The 18,759-nt window shown below is 33.1% G+C and overlaps 1 protein-coding gene across 1 annotated transcript in view; it reads left to right on the top strand.

Moving 5' to 3' along the window:
- Nucleotides 1–18,759, top strand: part of LOC115209336 (exocyst complex component 3) — a 41,497-nt gene that overhangs the window by 6,088 nt on the left and 16,650 nt on the right. The window contains exons 5-16 of the mRNA XM_029777698.2: nucleotides 1,254–1,344; nucleotides 2,679–2,785; nucleotides 4,926–5,007; nucleotides 6,367–6,515; nucleotides 7,710–7,823; nucleotides 8,855–8,960; nucleotides 10,614–10,697; nucleotides 11,805–11,878; nucleotides 13,740–13,835; nucleotides 14,522–14,588; nucleotides 16,076–16,168; nucleotides 16,839–16,932. Coding sequence (XP_029633558.1) covers nucleotides 1,254–1,344; nucleotides 2,679–2,785; nucleotides 4,926–5,007; nucleotides 6,367–6,515; nucleotides 7,710–7,823; nucleotides 8,855–8,960; nucleotides 10,614–10,697; nucleotides 11,805–11,878; nucleotides 13,740–13,835; nucleotides 14,522–14,588; nucleotides 16,076–16,168; nucleotides 16,839–16,932 — 1,157 coding nt within the window. The remainder of the gene's footprint in view (nucleotides 1–1,253; nucleotides 1,345–2,678; nucleotides 2,786–4,925; nucleotides 5,008–6,366; nucleotides 6,516–7,709; nucleotides 7,824–8,854; nucleotides 8,961–10,613; nucleotides 10,698–11,804; nucleotides 11,879–13,739; nucleotides 13,836–14,521; nucleotides 14,589–16,075; nucleotides 16,169–16,838; nucleotides 16,933–18,759) is intronic.

The following is an 18,759-nucleotide window of genomic DNA, read 5'->3' as shown; positions in this document are numbered from 1 at the left end:
CCTTGTGAATGTTTGCATTTGCTTTCAGTATTCACTTCATCATAGAGTTTTACCTGTTTCATGATCATCAGTCAGTTGTATGACATATGTTCACTCTAGAGTAGACATGTCTACTCAACTAACACATGATCCAGCTTTTCATTTTTTGCTCTATGCTATGTTTTGTTTCTGTTTTATAATAACTTCAGGTCATCATTTTCAGCATAGAACTTCAATAGTTTATTGTTCTGATATTTAAAGCTGTATATAGTGATTGCTCTAGTGCCAGACTTCTCAGTCAGATGCTTCATGCTTTCACCACTGTCAAATTTTTATGTGGTATTGATAAACAAATACCTCCTCTCTTTCTGTTCACTATTACTGATAGATTATCTAAAGACCTTTCAGACATTCTTTGAACCAATTGAGTCCAGAATACATCATAAGTGATTCACAAATGAAAGTGTTGAAAAGGTAATCACTGACAATGGATAGATGCCTTGGCTGATGAGATCACTCCCAACAGCTGACAAACTCAACACCTGACTAACAATAGCTGTACATTGCTTGGAAATCTTTTCAGCATTTTTTGGAATTTTGTATGTGGTACTTCTCTCACACAGAAAACATTCAATCTGTGAAAGTTTTAGAATTCTGGACAAAGGATACTATCACTACTATTTAACTCTTTAGAGATACCACTGGTTCATTCTCATTTTCCCCTAAATATGAGTAGCCATGTAGCTCCTCTACAACAAGAACCTATTTTACTTCAACCCATTCTATTGTACCTTAACCTCCACCTTGCATAGAGATGTGTCTCCCTACTTCCTTTGGTTATGTAGATTTGCAAGCTGCATGGTGAACTCATTTAGTATTGGTGGCATAAACACTGCATCCATTACGCACTGTAAAGGGGCTGACATTAGGAAGGGCACCCATCTAGAGAAACCATTCCAAAGCAGACACTGGAGCATGATGCAGCCTTAGGGCTCATTGGATCTTGTCAAACTGTCTAACCGATGCCAACCTGGAACATGGATGTTAAATGATGATGATGATGATGTTATCAATCTGTATAATTTTGGATATCCATCTATGAGAAGAACTGGGTCCATCCAAAAATGCAAATGTCAATTTGTATATAGAATCAGTGGTTGTAAAACAGTAATGATGAATTGCTTTTCTATTGCAGCTGGAGAGTTGATGAGTTGTAATACTGTTAACAAGATACTGAAATAAAAAGCTAAATTCTTTATCTTCTTTTATACCAGCATGGATGCCATTGATGAATCTTACAAGTCCATTGCTTCCTTACATGAAAGTTTGAGCAAAGTGAAAGAAGAAAACGCTAACTTCTGCCAGGTTTGTATATCTTAGCTATGAAGTCTCACACTTTCATTTTTCTCTCTCTCTCTTTCACCCCTCTCCTTATGTTTAATTTCCATCTCATACAATTGTTAGAGACTGGTCAGGGATAGGATGTTCTGTGAGTTGATCTGTTTCAAACTTTATTGATTGATTGATTATTGTTGTTTAGTCTCCCGGTAGGTCAAACCTATGATCAAAAGTATTCCAATCGTGACTGTCTCAGCCTTCACTTAAATATGTCATACGTGGGACTACAATATCAATGTTATTGAGGGAAATTTGGGTGAGATTTCTACCAGATTAAGCAGCCATATATAGTCTTTTCTGTTAGAAATATTTTCAAGTATTTTCAGGTTTGATAAAGGAAATTTAATTGTTAAATCAAGATTTGAGTGATTGTGCAAGAGTTTTTATGTTAGTAATTTATGTCTGTCTTATATACACTCTCTACATTGTGCAGCATTTGGGTTGGTGTCTTCTATTGTCCCCAGTCTAACCAATACCTTGGAAAGAGTTTGGTTCACCTTTTGAGCATGGTCATTGCCAGAACTGCCTGACTGGCCCTCATGCCAGTGGCACGTAAAAGCACCCACTATACTCTCAGAGTGGTTGGCATTAGGAAGGGCATCCATCTGCAGAAACTTTGCCAGATCAGATTGAGCCTGGTGCAGCCTTCTGGCTCACCAGTCCTCAATCAAACCATCCAACCCATGCCAGCATGGAAAGTGGACGTTAAATGACAACGATGATGATGATGAAACTTATTAAGCATATAGTGTACATTATATTTATGCATGTGAATGTGCATGTATGTTGATATATTGCTTGTCACCATTTGATGAAAATGGTACTCATGCTGTCATTCCTTGATGACAGTCTGTCTGGTCACTGTGCTTTCAAAGACTTGTAGAATATAAAAATCTCTCATCTGAAAACAAGTGAAGGCAGATAAAAGGAAAGCTTCCAGCTGTAAAATCCTGCATCAAATAACACCTTGTCTAAACCAGGCTGTCATGGAAAAAACAGTTATTAAGCAAATGAACAACAATATATATATGTAAAATAATATAATGTAACATATAGTATAATTTGCACAAAGAGTCAACAATTGATCAGGGTTGGTATAATTTGCGCTGTGAAAAAGAAATAATCATATTTAATTCAACTAAATTATATAAATCATCTTATACTGCAATAAACTGTGCACAAATAAATTCTCATCTTGTATAGTATATCATTAAATTGTATTATACACAAATAAATAATCATTTGTAGACCTATAATTTATCATATTATACACTCACTAATGATATGTATTTAATTTGTAGCTGGATGCTGCAGTTGAAAATTTGAAACACATATTTCAAGTTCCAGAAACTGTAAGAAAAACACAAGAATTAATAAATGAAAGCAAGCTACTTCAAGCACACAAATAGTATGTGGCAAAATTTATTTTTCACATTTTAAGATGGTACCCATGTTGTATTGTGTTAATTGATTGATTGTTCTCTAGTTAAATCAAGAGACCAAAGATATACTTAAGACAGTTTGTTGAAGTTTTAGAGACGTACTTGACAGGTAATCCTATCTGAGACCATGTGTTGAAACTAAAATGATTACAGCATGGAAGGCATATATTAACCATTCAGAAACACACAAAAACTGTTCACTTCACTTAAACATTTATTATTTGGTGTCAAAATTTTCATCACACCTAATATGACTTGGTTACTGACACGATTCCACTGCATCTAGTTTGTGAGGTTGTAAGTCGATATTGACCGTTCTGTAAATATTCTTAGGGAAAATTCTCAGTGAGGTGCAGTGTTTTATGAAGTGAAGTTGTTGTGTATTAAGTTCTCAAAGAACATTTCAGCTTCTAATTAAACTCTTTTTTTATTTCCTTATTTATAAAAAACAAACTTTTGTGTAGTTCAGATTTGTTTCCTAAATTATATATTTATATGTGAATATCGTCAATTATTTCTGCTGATATTACAATTATTAGGTTTAATTATTTGTAGCCCTTGATCAGCCTTGAAGAATCTGACCTATGATATAAGTTTTGCAACAGCCAAGATTACATTATAACATGTCTTTCTTTTTTTAACCCTTTTGTTACCATATTTCTGTTTAGATGATCTTTGTTTATTTCTATCAATTTTAAATATAACAAAGAATTTAGTAAAATAATTTAGTTATCAAGCTAGTGTTAGGAACATAGTGACTAAGGTTTGGTGGAATATTTTAATTCAGAACTTTTAAAAACAAGACATTTGTATTACAGAGCCAGAGGCGGTTTCAGGTGGGTTGGTATCAAAATGGTTAAGATGGTTGCATGTGATTTGAAGGATTCTTATCTGTTTTTGTAGTCACTTGATTTAGCAGATCAAGTGACCATATGGAGTCTCTCTTGTTGATTTATATATATAGTTTGCATGATTTTATCATATGTTGGCAATAAAAAACAAAACTCTGTTATTGCCAACTATGTGGTGCAAGTGAACCAAAATACTCTGTTTTTGACTGTGCATCAGAGATGATGATGGTGGTGATGATGATGATACATTTTTATTATCATCATCATCATCATAACAGTGATAATAGTAATAATATTAACCTATTTCTAACTTAAGGGGATGGTTATAATTGGTTGAAATAGCCCAAATATGTGATTGATACATTATTTATTGACTTCAAAAGAGTGAAAGATAAAGTCAACTCCAACTCAGAATATAAAGGATTGTAATGAAATACCACACTGCATTGAGCCCAGCCTTCTACCACCTCTTAGATTATATAAGAATGATTTCTAACATAAGCATAAGGCTACTTATTTTAGAGGACTAAACAAAAGTAGTTGGTCATATTAACAGACATGCTTGAGTGGTACTTGTTTTTTCAACCCCAGAAGATAAAGTTAAACTCAGTTCATAAACAGACACAACTTAATATCTCTGTGAAGTTTGATTTTCCACTACTTTATAATAATAATAATTATAATTACCAACTAATGGAAAAATTGGTGTATTATTATCATTATTAAGGCAGTGAGCAGACAGAATCACTAGCCTGCTGGGCAAAATGCCTAGTGGCATTTCATCTGCTGCTATGTTCTGAGTTCAAATTCAGCCGAGGTCGACTTGCCTTTCTTTGATAAATTAAGTCCCAGTCAAGTACTGGGGTTGATGTAATCAACTATCCCCACCTCCACACAAATTCCAGGCCTTGTGCCTATCGTAGAAAGGATTATTATTATTATTAACATGGCAAACTGGCAGAATCATTAGCATGCCAGCAAAATGCTTAGCAGCATTTCGTCTGTCTTTACATTCTGTGTTCAAATTCCACTGAGGTCAACTTTGCCTTTCATCCTTTCAGGGTCGATAAATTAAGTACCAGTGAAACACTGGGGTTGATGTAATCAATTAGTCCCCTCCTCAAAATTTCAGGCCTTGTGCCTATAGTAGAAAGGATTATGATTATTAAGTAGTAGTAGTAGTGGTATCTTGTATAATTCTCATATCACTTTTAGTATTATTAAGTTTATTGATTATGTTATTTTTACTTTGTAGTTTAATGGACCTGGAAATGTCTCGAGATGATTTACTTCTGGAACTTCACCGACAGCCTCAACAAAGTCCCACTGACAAAAATGTAAGAAATTTTTTGGAATATTATGATTTTGAGATAAATGAACTATTTTTAAAAGTTTCATTTTAGTTTTTTTTTCTTTTTTTAAGTCTGGCACTTATTCTATCAGTTTCTTTTGCCAAACTGCTAAGTTACTGGACTGTAAACAAACCAACACTGGTTGTCAAGCAATGAAGTGGGGACAGACACAAACATATACAAATAAATATGTGTGTGTGTGTTTATATATATATATATATATTATATATATATATATATATATATATATATACATATATATAGGTGCAGGAGTGGCTGTGTGGTAAGTAGCTTGCTTACCAACCACATGGTTCCGGGTTCAGTCCCACTGCGTGGCACCTTGGGCAAATGTCTTCTACTATAGCCTCAGGCTGACCAAAGCCTTGTGAGTGGATTTTGTAGGCAGAAACTAAAAGAAGCCCATCATATATATATGTGTGTGTTTCTGTGTCTGTGTTTGTCCCCCACCAACATAGCTTGGTTGTTTACGTCCCCGTAACCTGGCGGTTCTGCAAAAGAAACTGATAGAATAAGTCCTGGGGTCAATTTGCTCAACTGAAGGCGGTGCTCCAGCATGGCCACAGTCAATGACTGAAACAAGTAAAAGAGAAAAAGAGTATACACACACACACACACACATACATACATACATATACACACGATTAGCTTGTCTCACTTTCCACTGACCAAATCTCTACTCACAAGATTTTGGTTAACTCAAGGCTATAGATACTTACCCACTCAATGGAACTGAACTCCAGACCATGTGGTTGACAAGCAAACATCTTACCACATAGTCATGCCTGTGCCTAACTTTGTTTTGACTAAATATGAACTGGTTAATTTATAAAAGTTAAGCTTATGTTTATTAACAGCAATCTTTTACAAGAACTCAATCAGTTAGAATGTTTCTGAATTTAAAATGTTAATATTTTGCATGCTGTTGCATTGTTGATAATATGCTATTAGTTGAAGTGTTAAACATCTCTCTCTTTGTTATGTCTGGGGAGAATCATTTCCTCTTTGAGTTTGTGTATTGAAGCATATTTTGCTGTGTCATGAGGCACAAAAAGAAAATGATTCTCCCCAGACACAACAGAATATGCTTCAACACACGAACTCATATAAAGAATCTTGCAAACCAAATCCAAAAACGAAATATCTCTCTCTTTCTCTCTCTGTAAAATTAATATGAATATTACCTTTCACTTTGATTTGCTGATATCAGTTGTTTGCAACATGATGTAGCTTCTCATGTGTTTTTCTTTATTATGCCAATATTTCTAAGAGTTGCTTCAATTACTGTATCAACTGTTTAATTTTTACCATTCCATTTTATTTTAGACTTTAAAGCATTATTTTGCTGAAGTTGAAAAACTTTCTGAAGCACTTGGCAAACAATTGTGGATTATACTTCAACGAGCCTTAATATCTGTCAGGCAAGAGCCGACTATCATTGTCACTGTGCTTCGTATCATTGAACGAGAAGAAAGGTAATCTTTTTCAATAATTTCTTATTATTACCTGTAATTTAGGAAATGGATTTTTTAAAATCATGTTAATAGTTACTCTCACTTTTTTTATAATGTTACTGTAGAATTGTTCTGAGCTTTTCTTTTTAAGCAAACTTATAATGTGAAGGCAACCAATCAAACGCTTAGGGACAGCCCATGAATTGTCAGGCAGTCGTTCATGCTGGTACCACAGAAAAAGCACCTGTGAAAGTGCTACATAAAAAGCACTCAACACACTTTGTAAAGTGGTTGGCATTAAGAAGGGCATCCAGCCATAGAAACCAAGTCAAATCAGACTGAATCCTGGTCTAGCTCTCCAGCTTGCCAGCTCTGGTCAGACTGTCCAACCGTTGCCAATATGGAAAATGGATGTTAAATGGTGATGATTATGAAATGATAGAATGTTTTGATTTCATTTCATTGTTGGATACTCAAACTTTCTTTCTTCAATATGCAAGAAATACTCATGCTGCAATCTTGTATTAACTCAAGAAACAATTTGGCAAATGTATCACAATGATGTTAAATGATTCAGGAGTAGGACTTTTATGTTTTGTCATTTGGTGAAATTCTTGATAAAATGATTCACAAGGGTCTATTTGGAATCTTGTTATAATCAAAGGCATTCCAGCTGTCACCATCATTTTCTTTTTTCTTTTTTTTTTTTTTATATAGTGTATCCAATACTGCTTTATCCAGTTTTTTCCCTTGAGTTGGGATTTTGGGGAATTTTGGATGTTATTTTTAATATGATGAGTGAATGTGTTGTCTCCGTCATTGTTTTGTGTTACTAATGAGCTTGTGGAAGGCATTGATATTAGAGATCTTTCTATCTTTTCTAACAGTCTAAACCTTAATGTAAGAAACAATTTTGCTGTTTTCTTTTGTAAAAATTTGTTATTTCATTTCTGATTATATCATTATTCAAACACACTTTATAATTTTAAAATTATTTTCTTCAATTAATTCACTCTTATGGGTGGTTGGTGTTTGGAAGGGCATCCAGCAGTAAAAACCCTGTCAAAACAGATACAGAAGTCTGGTGCAGGCTCCTGCACCAGACAATGCAACCCATGTCAGGATGGAAGGTGGATGTTAAATGATGATGATAATGATGAATTGTTATAACTTTTTTTTTATTTTTGTTAAGTTTTTAATGTCTTATATTTCCAGAATTGATACAGTTGCTTTGAAAAAGCATGACCAATTTGGTTTCCTGCCTCCTGGTAGACCTAAACAATGGCGCAAAAAAGCATTTGAAGTTTTAAGAGAGGCCACTGCTGACAGGTCTGTATCTTTAGAATTCTTCTTGTTATTGTTTAACTCCAGGTCAGCCCTGATCTAGCAGATCTGGAATCAGAAGTGTTCTAGGAACTACATTGCCCAATGTATTCTTCTTTGCTTAAGATGTTACGGTGTGATTTGAGGGAGATTTGGCTGCTATATTTAGCAAGTTGTTCAACCATTTAAAGGCTCCCTTATTGCTTCTTTTTTCTAGAGATATTACATCTTTAAGATTGTTGAGACTCAATATTTTATTTATTTTTAGTAATATTTCTGTATTCAAATGATTATGGATGTTCTCTAGGTAGCGAGTATAACAGTTTTATATTCAGCTTCATCTCAGGTTCAAATCCCGCCAAAGTAGAGTTTGCTTTTCATCCTATTCACCTGTCTGAAATAGAAAATATTTAACTGTGATGTACTGATGTTGAATCAGTTGACTTATCTCCTCTCTTAAAGTATTAACCCTGCACATAGAGAAAAGAAAAGATTATATTGGAATTGACATAAGTTCCACATGAGCAAACTTTCAGCAAACTGAATTTGTGATCCTACTTTAACTGCTAGTCAACTATTTTATCTTAATGATGTTGTTAATACCTTTGGGAAAGGAATCAATATCACAATTTCCTTTACATTTCCACATCTGAATTTCAAAGAACCTACAGTTGTCAAAGTGTGTGATAAAAATTTTTTATTTTCTGTAACATACTTTTTGTCAAGATGATACTGGTTTTCAGAATTATTATTTTGATGATTTGGACCTTATAGCTTTGTAATTGTACTACAAACAGAGCACCTGCTAGTAGTGTAATCGGTAACACAATCACTTGGAAAACAACAGATAATTATCCAAGTTCTGTTACTGAACCGATTTCTCTTTGTTGTTTCAATCAAAAATATTAGCTATTTAATTTATACTTTCATATTTTTATTTTTAAAGACATTCACTTGCAAGAATCCCATATAAAATCTTACCCTTTTCAAATATGTATTAGTTTTATGGTTGTTAATTGTTGCAATTATATTTTCAGAATTGAATGCAACCAGCTGGAAGACCGTTCAGATAATAAAATGTGGCTCGTACGCCATTTGGAAATTACCAGAAAACTCATGATAGAAGATTTCAGAGTTGTTAAGGTTGTATATTATATTCTATTTCATGCCTGCTATGTAATTATTCTGTAACCTAAAAAGTATTTTCACCCAAGAAGAAGAGAGAGACAAAAGACATTATTTGTATCTCATACTTAATATTTTTCTTACAGCTTATAACCGAAGAATTAAATATACAAATGTTATATGATAGGGAGAAGCTCATGGAAAGCAGTTTGCTATGTAGCTTTGATTCCTGGTTAAAATGTTTCATTTAACTTGCTCTTTATACATATTATTCTCTGATTCATCCCAATTAACTCAGATGTCTTTATATTCTTTAGAATATGGTACTTGTAAAGTAAGAGATCCTGTCCTCAGCAATACAATAGTGCTTCATTATTAAAGATATTCTTTGTTCTTGATAATCCTTTTCTCAAAATGCTAAGTATTGTCAAAAATAATAGGAAATAGCAAAACTTTTAATGTAGAGTTATGGTAAACTCCAAGTGAGTTAATTCTGTGACTGAGTCAAATTCCAAGAGATATATATCTCATGCCTACAGATCTAGCCTTTGCCAATAACAAGGAGAGAAATATGTGTTCTGTTAGGCTCACTTACTCTTGATACACCACTTCAAGACAGACTTTAGTTGATTGTCAGTGATCTAATAAGAAGTGAAATAGTCAAGTAGATTTGAGTTCAAATGGATGATGAATTCAAATCCCTAGCAGGTTTTTTGTTGTATTTATGGGGAAAATACTTTATTCTACATTACCTCAGTTCTCAGTTTACCTATCTGTCAAGAATAGATATCAAGTCAATTGGAAATATAAGCTGTTATAAAGTGGCTTCCTATCCAACGGGAGATTTATGAAACCAAGCTAAGTAATGGCCCATGCTACTAAGTTAGATGACAGTTTCATTCAATAATCTTTGAAATAAAGATTTTAGCTTCAAAACAATATACTAGTGATAATCCTAATAATGATTTCTCTTTAGCATTTAATTAATTCGGAAGTGCAATTCATGTTATTTAATCAATATTTATTTCAAAGGGTTTACAAATTTAAAAAAAAAAAAAAAATTAGAAAACAACTTTTTTATTCAATGCAGTTGTTGGAAATTGATGATGTAGTGCAATAAGAAGACTGATTTGCTTCTTTATTAAACTGTATTAATATAGCTTTCCATTCTATATAACAGAAAGGTATAAATATGATAATTATGGCCGAAGCAGATTTGGCATATTCCAAATACTTGAAATTATTATTCTACTTAAGGATTCATGCTACCTTCATGTGAAGAAAGTGAAGAAAAGAGATGACTAGTAATTCAGAACTATTGTGGGTTTTTTTTTTTCATTTCATATATATATTATTAATGTTATTAATCTAATATAATATCTTGTATGAGAATGTATTGCAAAGTTTATTAATGGTTGCAAAGAACTGGAATATTTTGATATATTGGATAGTTGTTGCAAAAATATCTACATTCTTGTGGTGAAGTTTTAGAGGTTCAGTAAATTATCTCATTTAATCAACAAAAGACATTATGAAATTTCACCCTTAGTTGATGGTAAAGTTTACAAAAGCAAAATTAATTTATATCCTTGGCTAAAGAAAATTCTCTTCTTGGACTTCAGTTGTTTTATTATTTAAAAAATCAATACCTTCATATTTTTCATTTTTCAGACACTTTTCCCTCCAATTTTTCCTGAAGAATATAACATTGTAAAGCTTTATGTTGAAATGTACCATAAATGTTTATCAGATCATGTAAGTTTTAAGAATTTATTTTACTTCAACTTTTGAATGTTATACTTACCTAAAAATTATGATTTACAAGTCAACACATTTTTCCATTGCTTATAACCTACCTGTTGAAGCAGCAAGCTAGTAGTCATTGAAGCATTGGATAGAGTACGCCACAGCATTTGTTCTGACTTACTATGCTTTGAGTTCAAATATGGCAAAAGTCAATTTTGCCTTTCATCCTTTCAGGGTTGATAAAAAATTACCAATCCAGGGAAGTGAATTAGAGGAATTGTTAGAATGTAAGATGTAATGTCTGATGGTCTCTGTTCTGGCCCTTTGTATTCTGTCAGCAATGTCTGTAACAACACTGGTGTGAAGCTGTATTGGCCCTAAGGCTGCAGGCTTTCCCTTGGACAACATTTGTTTTGTGGAGAGGGAAGGAAAAACACCTTACCCAGGTCTGTGCAGTTACATGGTCAACTGTGACCAGTAGAGGCCTCAGAAACTATTTGTTAGTTAAAGTTTTGTAATGCAACCTAAGAAAAATATTGAAGTAAACATTCTATTAGCCTTAGTTCATTAGTGTTGCTTTAGAAAAGCTATATACACAGCTGTAAAATTCTTGTGTCAGATGAAAATGTTTGACTTTCATGACTGTTTATTCTATCACTTGAGGATTTTAAATATTTTCTCTTAGACTTTTCTGTTTATATGCACACCTCTAAACACATTACTCAGAGGAGTTAAGATATTACAAAATTTCATTTATATGTTTGCTTTCAATTGTAGCTTATTAAGACCATGTAATAAGTGATTTTATACAGGACATTTCAAAAATATATATTAGATTAGAAAAAATTGGATGACAATATGGATGTATGGATGTGCAATCCACCATCAGAATTTGTATTTTGGCTAATACTAGCATTCCAATTGCCTAATTGAGGAAAAAGTTAGTTGTTGAATTGGATGAGAGTTTCATAACTTGTCCTTAATGAATTGATCTAGAATTTTGTATTATCAATGAAACAATTACTATTTTAATTTGGTATCTTTTCATTGCCATCTTGTCTAATCTAATATTTCAATATACTGTTGTTTTTTTTATATTTAATTTAATTATTCCAGTTGAAAGATCTTATCCAGCAGCAATTAGAAGGAAATGAGTTCATTACATTACTTACATGGTTAAACAGCTATGAGTAAGTCTTATTCTCTGTTCATAATTATTTCTGTGTAACTTTATTTCACTTCTTGAATTCACCATTTCTGCTTCTCGTAAAAAAACCTTATCAAAGGAACTTCCTTTTAAGCCAAGGTTTCTTTTTAAAAATTTAACTGATGTTAATACTTTAGAAAGCCTTAATGCAGATTATACTGGGTAACATTTTCATTTCTGAAATGAGGCCTCTCTTTCGGTTACTACTATATTGTTCTGAAGAATTCACTTACCAGATAGCTCCTAAGCTGTAAACTAGTGGTTCTCAACCTGTTACCATTGCAATTCATTCTGTCAAATCAATAATCTTTTGTTACTCTTTTTTTTTTTTTCAATACAGTCCAATGGAGGTAAATAACGTTTTATATTTTTGCGGGGGAAAATATTCCTCAGTTTTTGTTTGCAGAAAATGTTATGTCATGGCACTTATGGTATAACATATTCATGAATATTTTATCAGATATTTCAAAAGTTAAAGAGTTTAACTTTATGACTTTTTTATTTTTATACTAAGACTCATAAATTAAGTACTGCTGCCTTACAATAATTTTAAGAGTTGGTACTTAACTCTTTTGTGTTTTTTTTTCTTTTGTGAAGCATTGGAAAGATGTGTCTGCCACTAGATAAAGTCCTGATCTCTCACAGGTATCATTTCCTAATGATCTGGTGCCTACATTCTTGACAGTTTGGTGAACTGACTTAATGGAGAATGAAATGTTTTATTTAGAAATACAAAGCAATTGCTGTTGTGGAGTTGAATCTACAAACAAGTAGTTCAGTGTCTTATCCTCTCTAACAATCTTCACATTTTACCCTATTGTGTTCTAGAGTGTATCTCCCTGTAGTATCAATTTAGCTTGGCATATTTGGCAGTTAAGAGTTAAATGTCTATGCCACAAATACAAAATTGCAGCTACTAGAATATAAACCTCTAACATATTAATATCCTATTGATTTAGCTGTCTACATTTTGGGAAATGAACTTATGATTTAACATATTCTTTGTAGATGGCAATATGAGATGACATTTGAAGCTTGAAATATCTCATAAATTTTTATAAAACTTGGAATTATCATAAGCACTAGTTGTGAAATAGAAATCCTTAATTCAACTTAGCTTTTATAATCAGTCCTGGTAATTTTGGAATCTGTCTTTGATAGAAGCCTGCATGTACATTAACAATTACTGTAATTAGACATAAAACCAATTATAATCAGAATCGAACACACATACACAAGGTGTGTGTGTGTTACTAGTTTGTGGATTGCCTTCATCTTTTTAAGTGTAAGAGAATATATTCTCAAAGCTCCTGGTGTTAACTCCTGAAAGAAAGCCATAGGCAAGCAAGACAACTCACATCAGGTCCCTTTTCAGAGCGACAGACATCAATGTTTTGTCATTGTTGTAACTTATTAATGCCTCATACCAAACAAGGCCTGCTGAAAGCTATGTCACTGACTATGACTTTATGCTAAATTGTTTAAAAACCATCTTCTGGCATGTCCCAATGTTTCATGCCACAGAAATAAGTCAAATATGAATTAGAAGCAGCTCAAGGTGTATAAACAAAATCAAACACTCATACACAAGGTTGTTAGTGTTGTTAGTTCATGAGGTGGCTGCATTTTTCTAGGCATAAGAGACCGATTTGATAGAATTTAAACATGTATTTTATTTAATAATCAGAAATACATTTTTATTTTCATATTAACTAGTAATCAGTGTACAAGATAAGATTGGATATAGGCTAACTTTTTCTGAATGATTTTAGATATATTTTTAGCTATTGAATTTTCTTATCAAAACTATAAATAAACAAATGTTTAATGTCAAATACTTTCAGTTCCCCAGAGCTTATGAAAAACCCAGAATTAAATTTTGATACCAAAGACCTTGGGCCACTCTTGGAAAATGATGTGGTTGAAATGTTACAAGATGAGTAAGTTTTTTATTATTTATTTTTTATCATATGAAAAATAAGTGTCTGGGCAGTTAATGGACTAAGTGCAGTTGACCTAATTTTGCTTTTATTATCAGTGTAGCACTTTGGATATGTATGTTCTTCTGTTGCCTTGGACCTACTAATGCCTTGTGAGTGAAGTTAGTTTATGGAAACTGTTTGGAAGCTTGTCGTGTGTGTGTGTGTAAGTTATCGTTTCTGCTCTTTGCATGAGATTACCTGAGTGAAAAATCAGTGACATCATATTTACAATCTCAGTGAATATTATGTCCTGTAGCTTTCTGCATTCTCAAAATAGTGGAATAAAAACTCATTTATTTGTAAGGCAGGAAGAGACAGGCGTCTGAAAGAACATCAGATCATAAGAATATTGCCTTCAGGTAATACCAATACAAAAAATCAAGCTTAAAACAAAAGAATGAACGTTTACATTAATATAACAATAAGAGCATATAAATTTAATCTCATCAACTTGAATTTAATTCTTGTCAAAGAAAAATTGAGTTTCTGGTTGAGAGATTTGTTATAAATTTAGATGCTAGACATTAAGCAATAGGAAAAAGATTATAATATAATATTATTGGTCTTATATATTCTTGAAGGAATTAAGGAAGAAAGTGTAATTTGTATTATAATTATACAAATATCCTGTTATTTCTTTTCAGATTTTTAAAGAATAAAAGGAAAGATATTATAGAATGGACTCACAATGCCTTGAAAAGTGATGAAAAAGTAAATTGCTCTTGATCATGTCTATTTCTTTCATGGAAAAATTTTCCATATAACATTTATTTCATATCTCATAATTGTTGTTGGTTTTAGGATGTCAGTTCTGTTGTGGTGGGCAGGTCTTCTCAAGTACAGTAATGCACTACAGTGGTTAATGCATGAACCTTGATGGTAAACACAATATGGTTGATGAAAGGAAGAAGAGAGATGAATGAGTTGGGAGTACTTGAGTGGAAGTGACACAAGACCAGTTAGCTCCTATACTATTTCTCAAAACTTCTTTCCAAGCCATTGGATCATAAGGCTGTTTTCTTTGATTCTGTGGTGTATATATTCCCTTACTGGATGGGATGTCAGTTAGTCACTCATTTTTGCTAGCCAAGTGAACTGGAGCAGCATGAAGTGAAGTATTTTGCTCATGAACACAGTGCATCACCTGGCTCAGAAATTGAAACCAGTCTTATGGTCAAGAGTAAAACATCCAACCACTAAGCCATGCACCTCCATATATACTACATACTGTAGTAGAAAAGGTAAAGAAAAAGGAGACAGCATGATTCCCAGCTAATTTTTTAGACTGCTATTTTATTTTTGTATGTATTCTTAGGTTTTAGATAAATATTGCTATTTAAAAACCTCATTCCATTACACCAAATCTTCTTCTTCATGTTTAAATTATTTCTGTTCCTAATTTCTGATTTGACTTCTTAATGACTGTAAGTGCACAGTAACTACTGGTTATCGAGCTGGCAGTGAAAACATATTTAAAAATAACATTTGCATGTTGAGCATTTGCAGGTTTTATGTCAAGAGTAAAGTGTTTTGGAAAATGAATGATGACAACATAGGGAGAACTCTTTAGTCTTGCTGGGGTAAAATAACTATGCAGTGCTGGTGCTATGATAAAAGCACCCAGAATATTCTGTAAAGTGGCTGGTATAGGGGATGCTTTAGTCTTGTCAAGGACATAATACATTTTCCAGTGGACAATAAAATTCACCCTTTAAACTTTGTGAAGTAGTAGGCAGTAGAAAGGGCATTAAGCTGTAGAAACTATCCCAGAAGTGGAATATATGAATAAGTTATTGTTTCCAATCCATATAGGAGAACAGTAACTTTAAATCAGAATTCATTTGATCCATGACAACCTGTTCAACCCATGTTGGCATGAAAAGATGATGATGATGAGCAGAAATGACATGATAGAACACCTAATGTCCATAATATTGTGGACCATGAGTTCACATCTGCTGTGGGTACTTTGTTATCTCTTGGCACAATAACCAATCTTCCATGCTTCATTTAATTTAGGTACCAAATATTTTGAAGATGTTATGCAGTGCATTCAAACCTACCCTATGGCTTCATAACCTCCTGTATTTTGTGAAGATATTTGTACATCTGTATTTAAAATGTTTATGCTATGTATTTTTCTATCATAAAGCAAGCATTTTGATGTTTATTAATATGTATGTATTCCTAATTTGTAGGACTGGTTCAAAGAAGAGTTACCTGAGCAAGATAAAGATAAATACTACAGTACACCAATGACACTTATTATTTTTGAGATGGTTGATCAGAATGTAAGTTGAGTTAGCAAGTTTCTTGAAGGAACAAGTCTTATCATTTTCTGAACAGATTAATTTTGTCTTTCTTGTTTAAATAAAAGGCAGATTTTAAAATACTCAGTGTCCATAAATTATCTTTACAACATCCACAATTTATTATATCTATAAAAGTTGAGATCCATCATTCAATTTCTTTGAATGTTAAATATTATTTATTAAAGATATAATTTGTTTGCTTCTGTTTTTCAATAAACTCTGCTGAGTTATCCTTATTTTAAAATTTTTTCTTAATTTTTAAAATTATAAAGGTAATTTATGGACATTCTGTAGATACTAAATACTTATTTCATTTAGAATTATTTTGATTTCACTTGTAGGATATTCCAGCCATATGATGTTAAATAGCTCATTCTGCAATTATTCTTTGATAGTATCTGCTTTAAAAATATCTGATAGGGAAAATTTCATTTGCTAAGTTTTGAATTAAAATATACTCACAGCCACAATAAAGTTGAAATTTACTCTCAAAACAAGTATGAAAATACACTGCTCTTTTGAAAATAGAAAAACAGAATATAGTCGTCGTCCCCACACACACACACACAAATGGAAAAGGGTTGTGTAACTTTGTTCATTTTCTATAAACTTTGTTTAAAAGTTCCTCTTTGTATTTTATTTGGTGTAGTTGCAAGTTGCTCAGACAGTGAGTGCAGAATTAGCAAAGAAAGTCATTATGCTGTTTGTCGAAAATCTCAGTGGATTTGCAAATGATTACAAGTGTAAGTAGATTAGACTTGTTTTTTCAACAGATTAAATTTTTCTCTTCTCTATTTTTGGACTGATTTGGCAAAAAATAAACTGAGTATATAAAACACTTTTTCTCATTTACTTAAGTCACAACACATCTCTAGTTTCATATTTTATTACACCATCTACATTATCTATGGTTCCATATTAATTTTACAGTTTTGGCATGAGTTGAATAAGTTGAATTGTTTCCAGCAATTTTTTCTTCTTTATTAAGAAAAAAACTTCTGTTAAATATTTTTTATCCAAATTTTATGCTGTCTTCTATCCACTACCAGTCATCATCATCATCATCATCATCATCATCATCATATGTCCATCTTCTATGCTGGCATAGGTAGGCTGGTTCAATTGGATCCAATGTTTATGAGGACTGTGTTGAACTTCAGTGTCAGCTTGATATACAGTCCTGTGACTCATCATATCCTGTTGAACTGTTAACAGTAATTCATAAATCAAATCATTTAAGTATAATATTTTAAGCTCCCTGGTATTTCTTCTGTGAACATCAACAGGCGCAGGAGTGGCTGTGTGGTAAGTAGCTTGCTTACCAACCACATGGTTCCAGGTTCAATTCCACTGCACCTTGGGCAAGTGTCATCTACTGTAGCCTCGGGCCGACCAAAGCCTTGTGAGTGGATATGATAGGCGGAAACTGAAAGAAACCTGTCGTATGTATGTATATGTATATATATGTGTGTGTGTTTGTCCCCCCAAAATTGCTTGGCAACCGATGCTGGTGTGTTTACATCCCTGTAACTTAGCGGTTCGGCAAAAGAGACCGCTCGGCTTACAAAGAATAAGTCCTGGGGTCAATTTGCTCAGCTAAAGGTGGTGCTCCAGCATAGCCGCAGTCAAATGACTGAAACAAGTAAAAGAGTATCTGCCAGATATACATTTTCTCCATCATTGAAAATATTTGCCATATCTCTCCTGCCATGTTGAACATTTACCTTTTTCCACTCTTTGTTTATTCTTAGTAATAACAGTGATTTCTTATAGCCACACAAAAGTATGAATTTGTAACTGAGCCACCTCCACCCCCACTCCAGGATTCATCATCCTGTGAGCTGCATTGCAACCTTGGTATTGCTGGTGGCATGAAAAAAGCATCGAAATATAAAGTGGTTGGCATAAGAAGGGTATCCAGCCATAGAAATCATGCTAAAACAGACAATGGAGCATGATGCAGTCCTTAAATCCTTTTGGATCCTGTCAAACCATCCAACCCATGCCAGCATGGAACGTGGATGTTAAATGATGATGATGATTAACTAACAGTCGAGTGATTTGATATCAAGATTGTGCTGACAAATACTGCCCAAATCCTTAGAAAAACCCTATCAATTTAAATGTCTGTGTTGTATTACATGAAGATATTTTGCTACTTCCCCTGCCACTACCCCTCCCCAAACTTTCAGTCATACTCTAACATCTCTTATCCTTCACTCGCTCTAGGACGGTGGGTGTATCTTGGCAAGTGATTGTAACAAGCATGCAGATTAAAAGTAAATAATAATAATATCAATGTTTTTAATTTAGGCACAAGGCTAGTGCTTCTGAGGGCTAGAGTGGGGCAGTCAATTACATTGACACCACCACCACCACCACCACCACAACTTGACTGGTGTATTATTTAATGAACGAAAGTGATGCAAAGTAAATTTGACCTTGGCAGGAGTTGGGCTCAGAGTATAAAGAGTTGGAATAAGCAACACAAGGCATTTTGTTTTTGTTCTTTTTTAGTCTCTAAGGACTCTTCCAGCTTGCTGCTTTTGTTTCAGCTCAATAAAAATAAT

This window comes from Octopus sinensis, linkage group LG3 (assembly GCF_006345805.1).
Source record: "Octopus sinensis linkage group LG3, ASM634580v1, whole genome shotgun sequence".
NCBI lineage: Eukaryota > Metazoa > Mollusca > Cephalopoda > Octopoda > Octopodidae > Octopus > Octopus sinensis.
The sequence above is the reverse complement of the archived record's forward strand: the minus strand, read 5'-3'. Positions and strand labels throughout refer to the sequence as shown.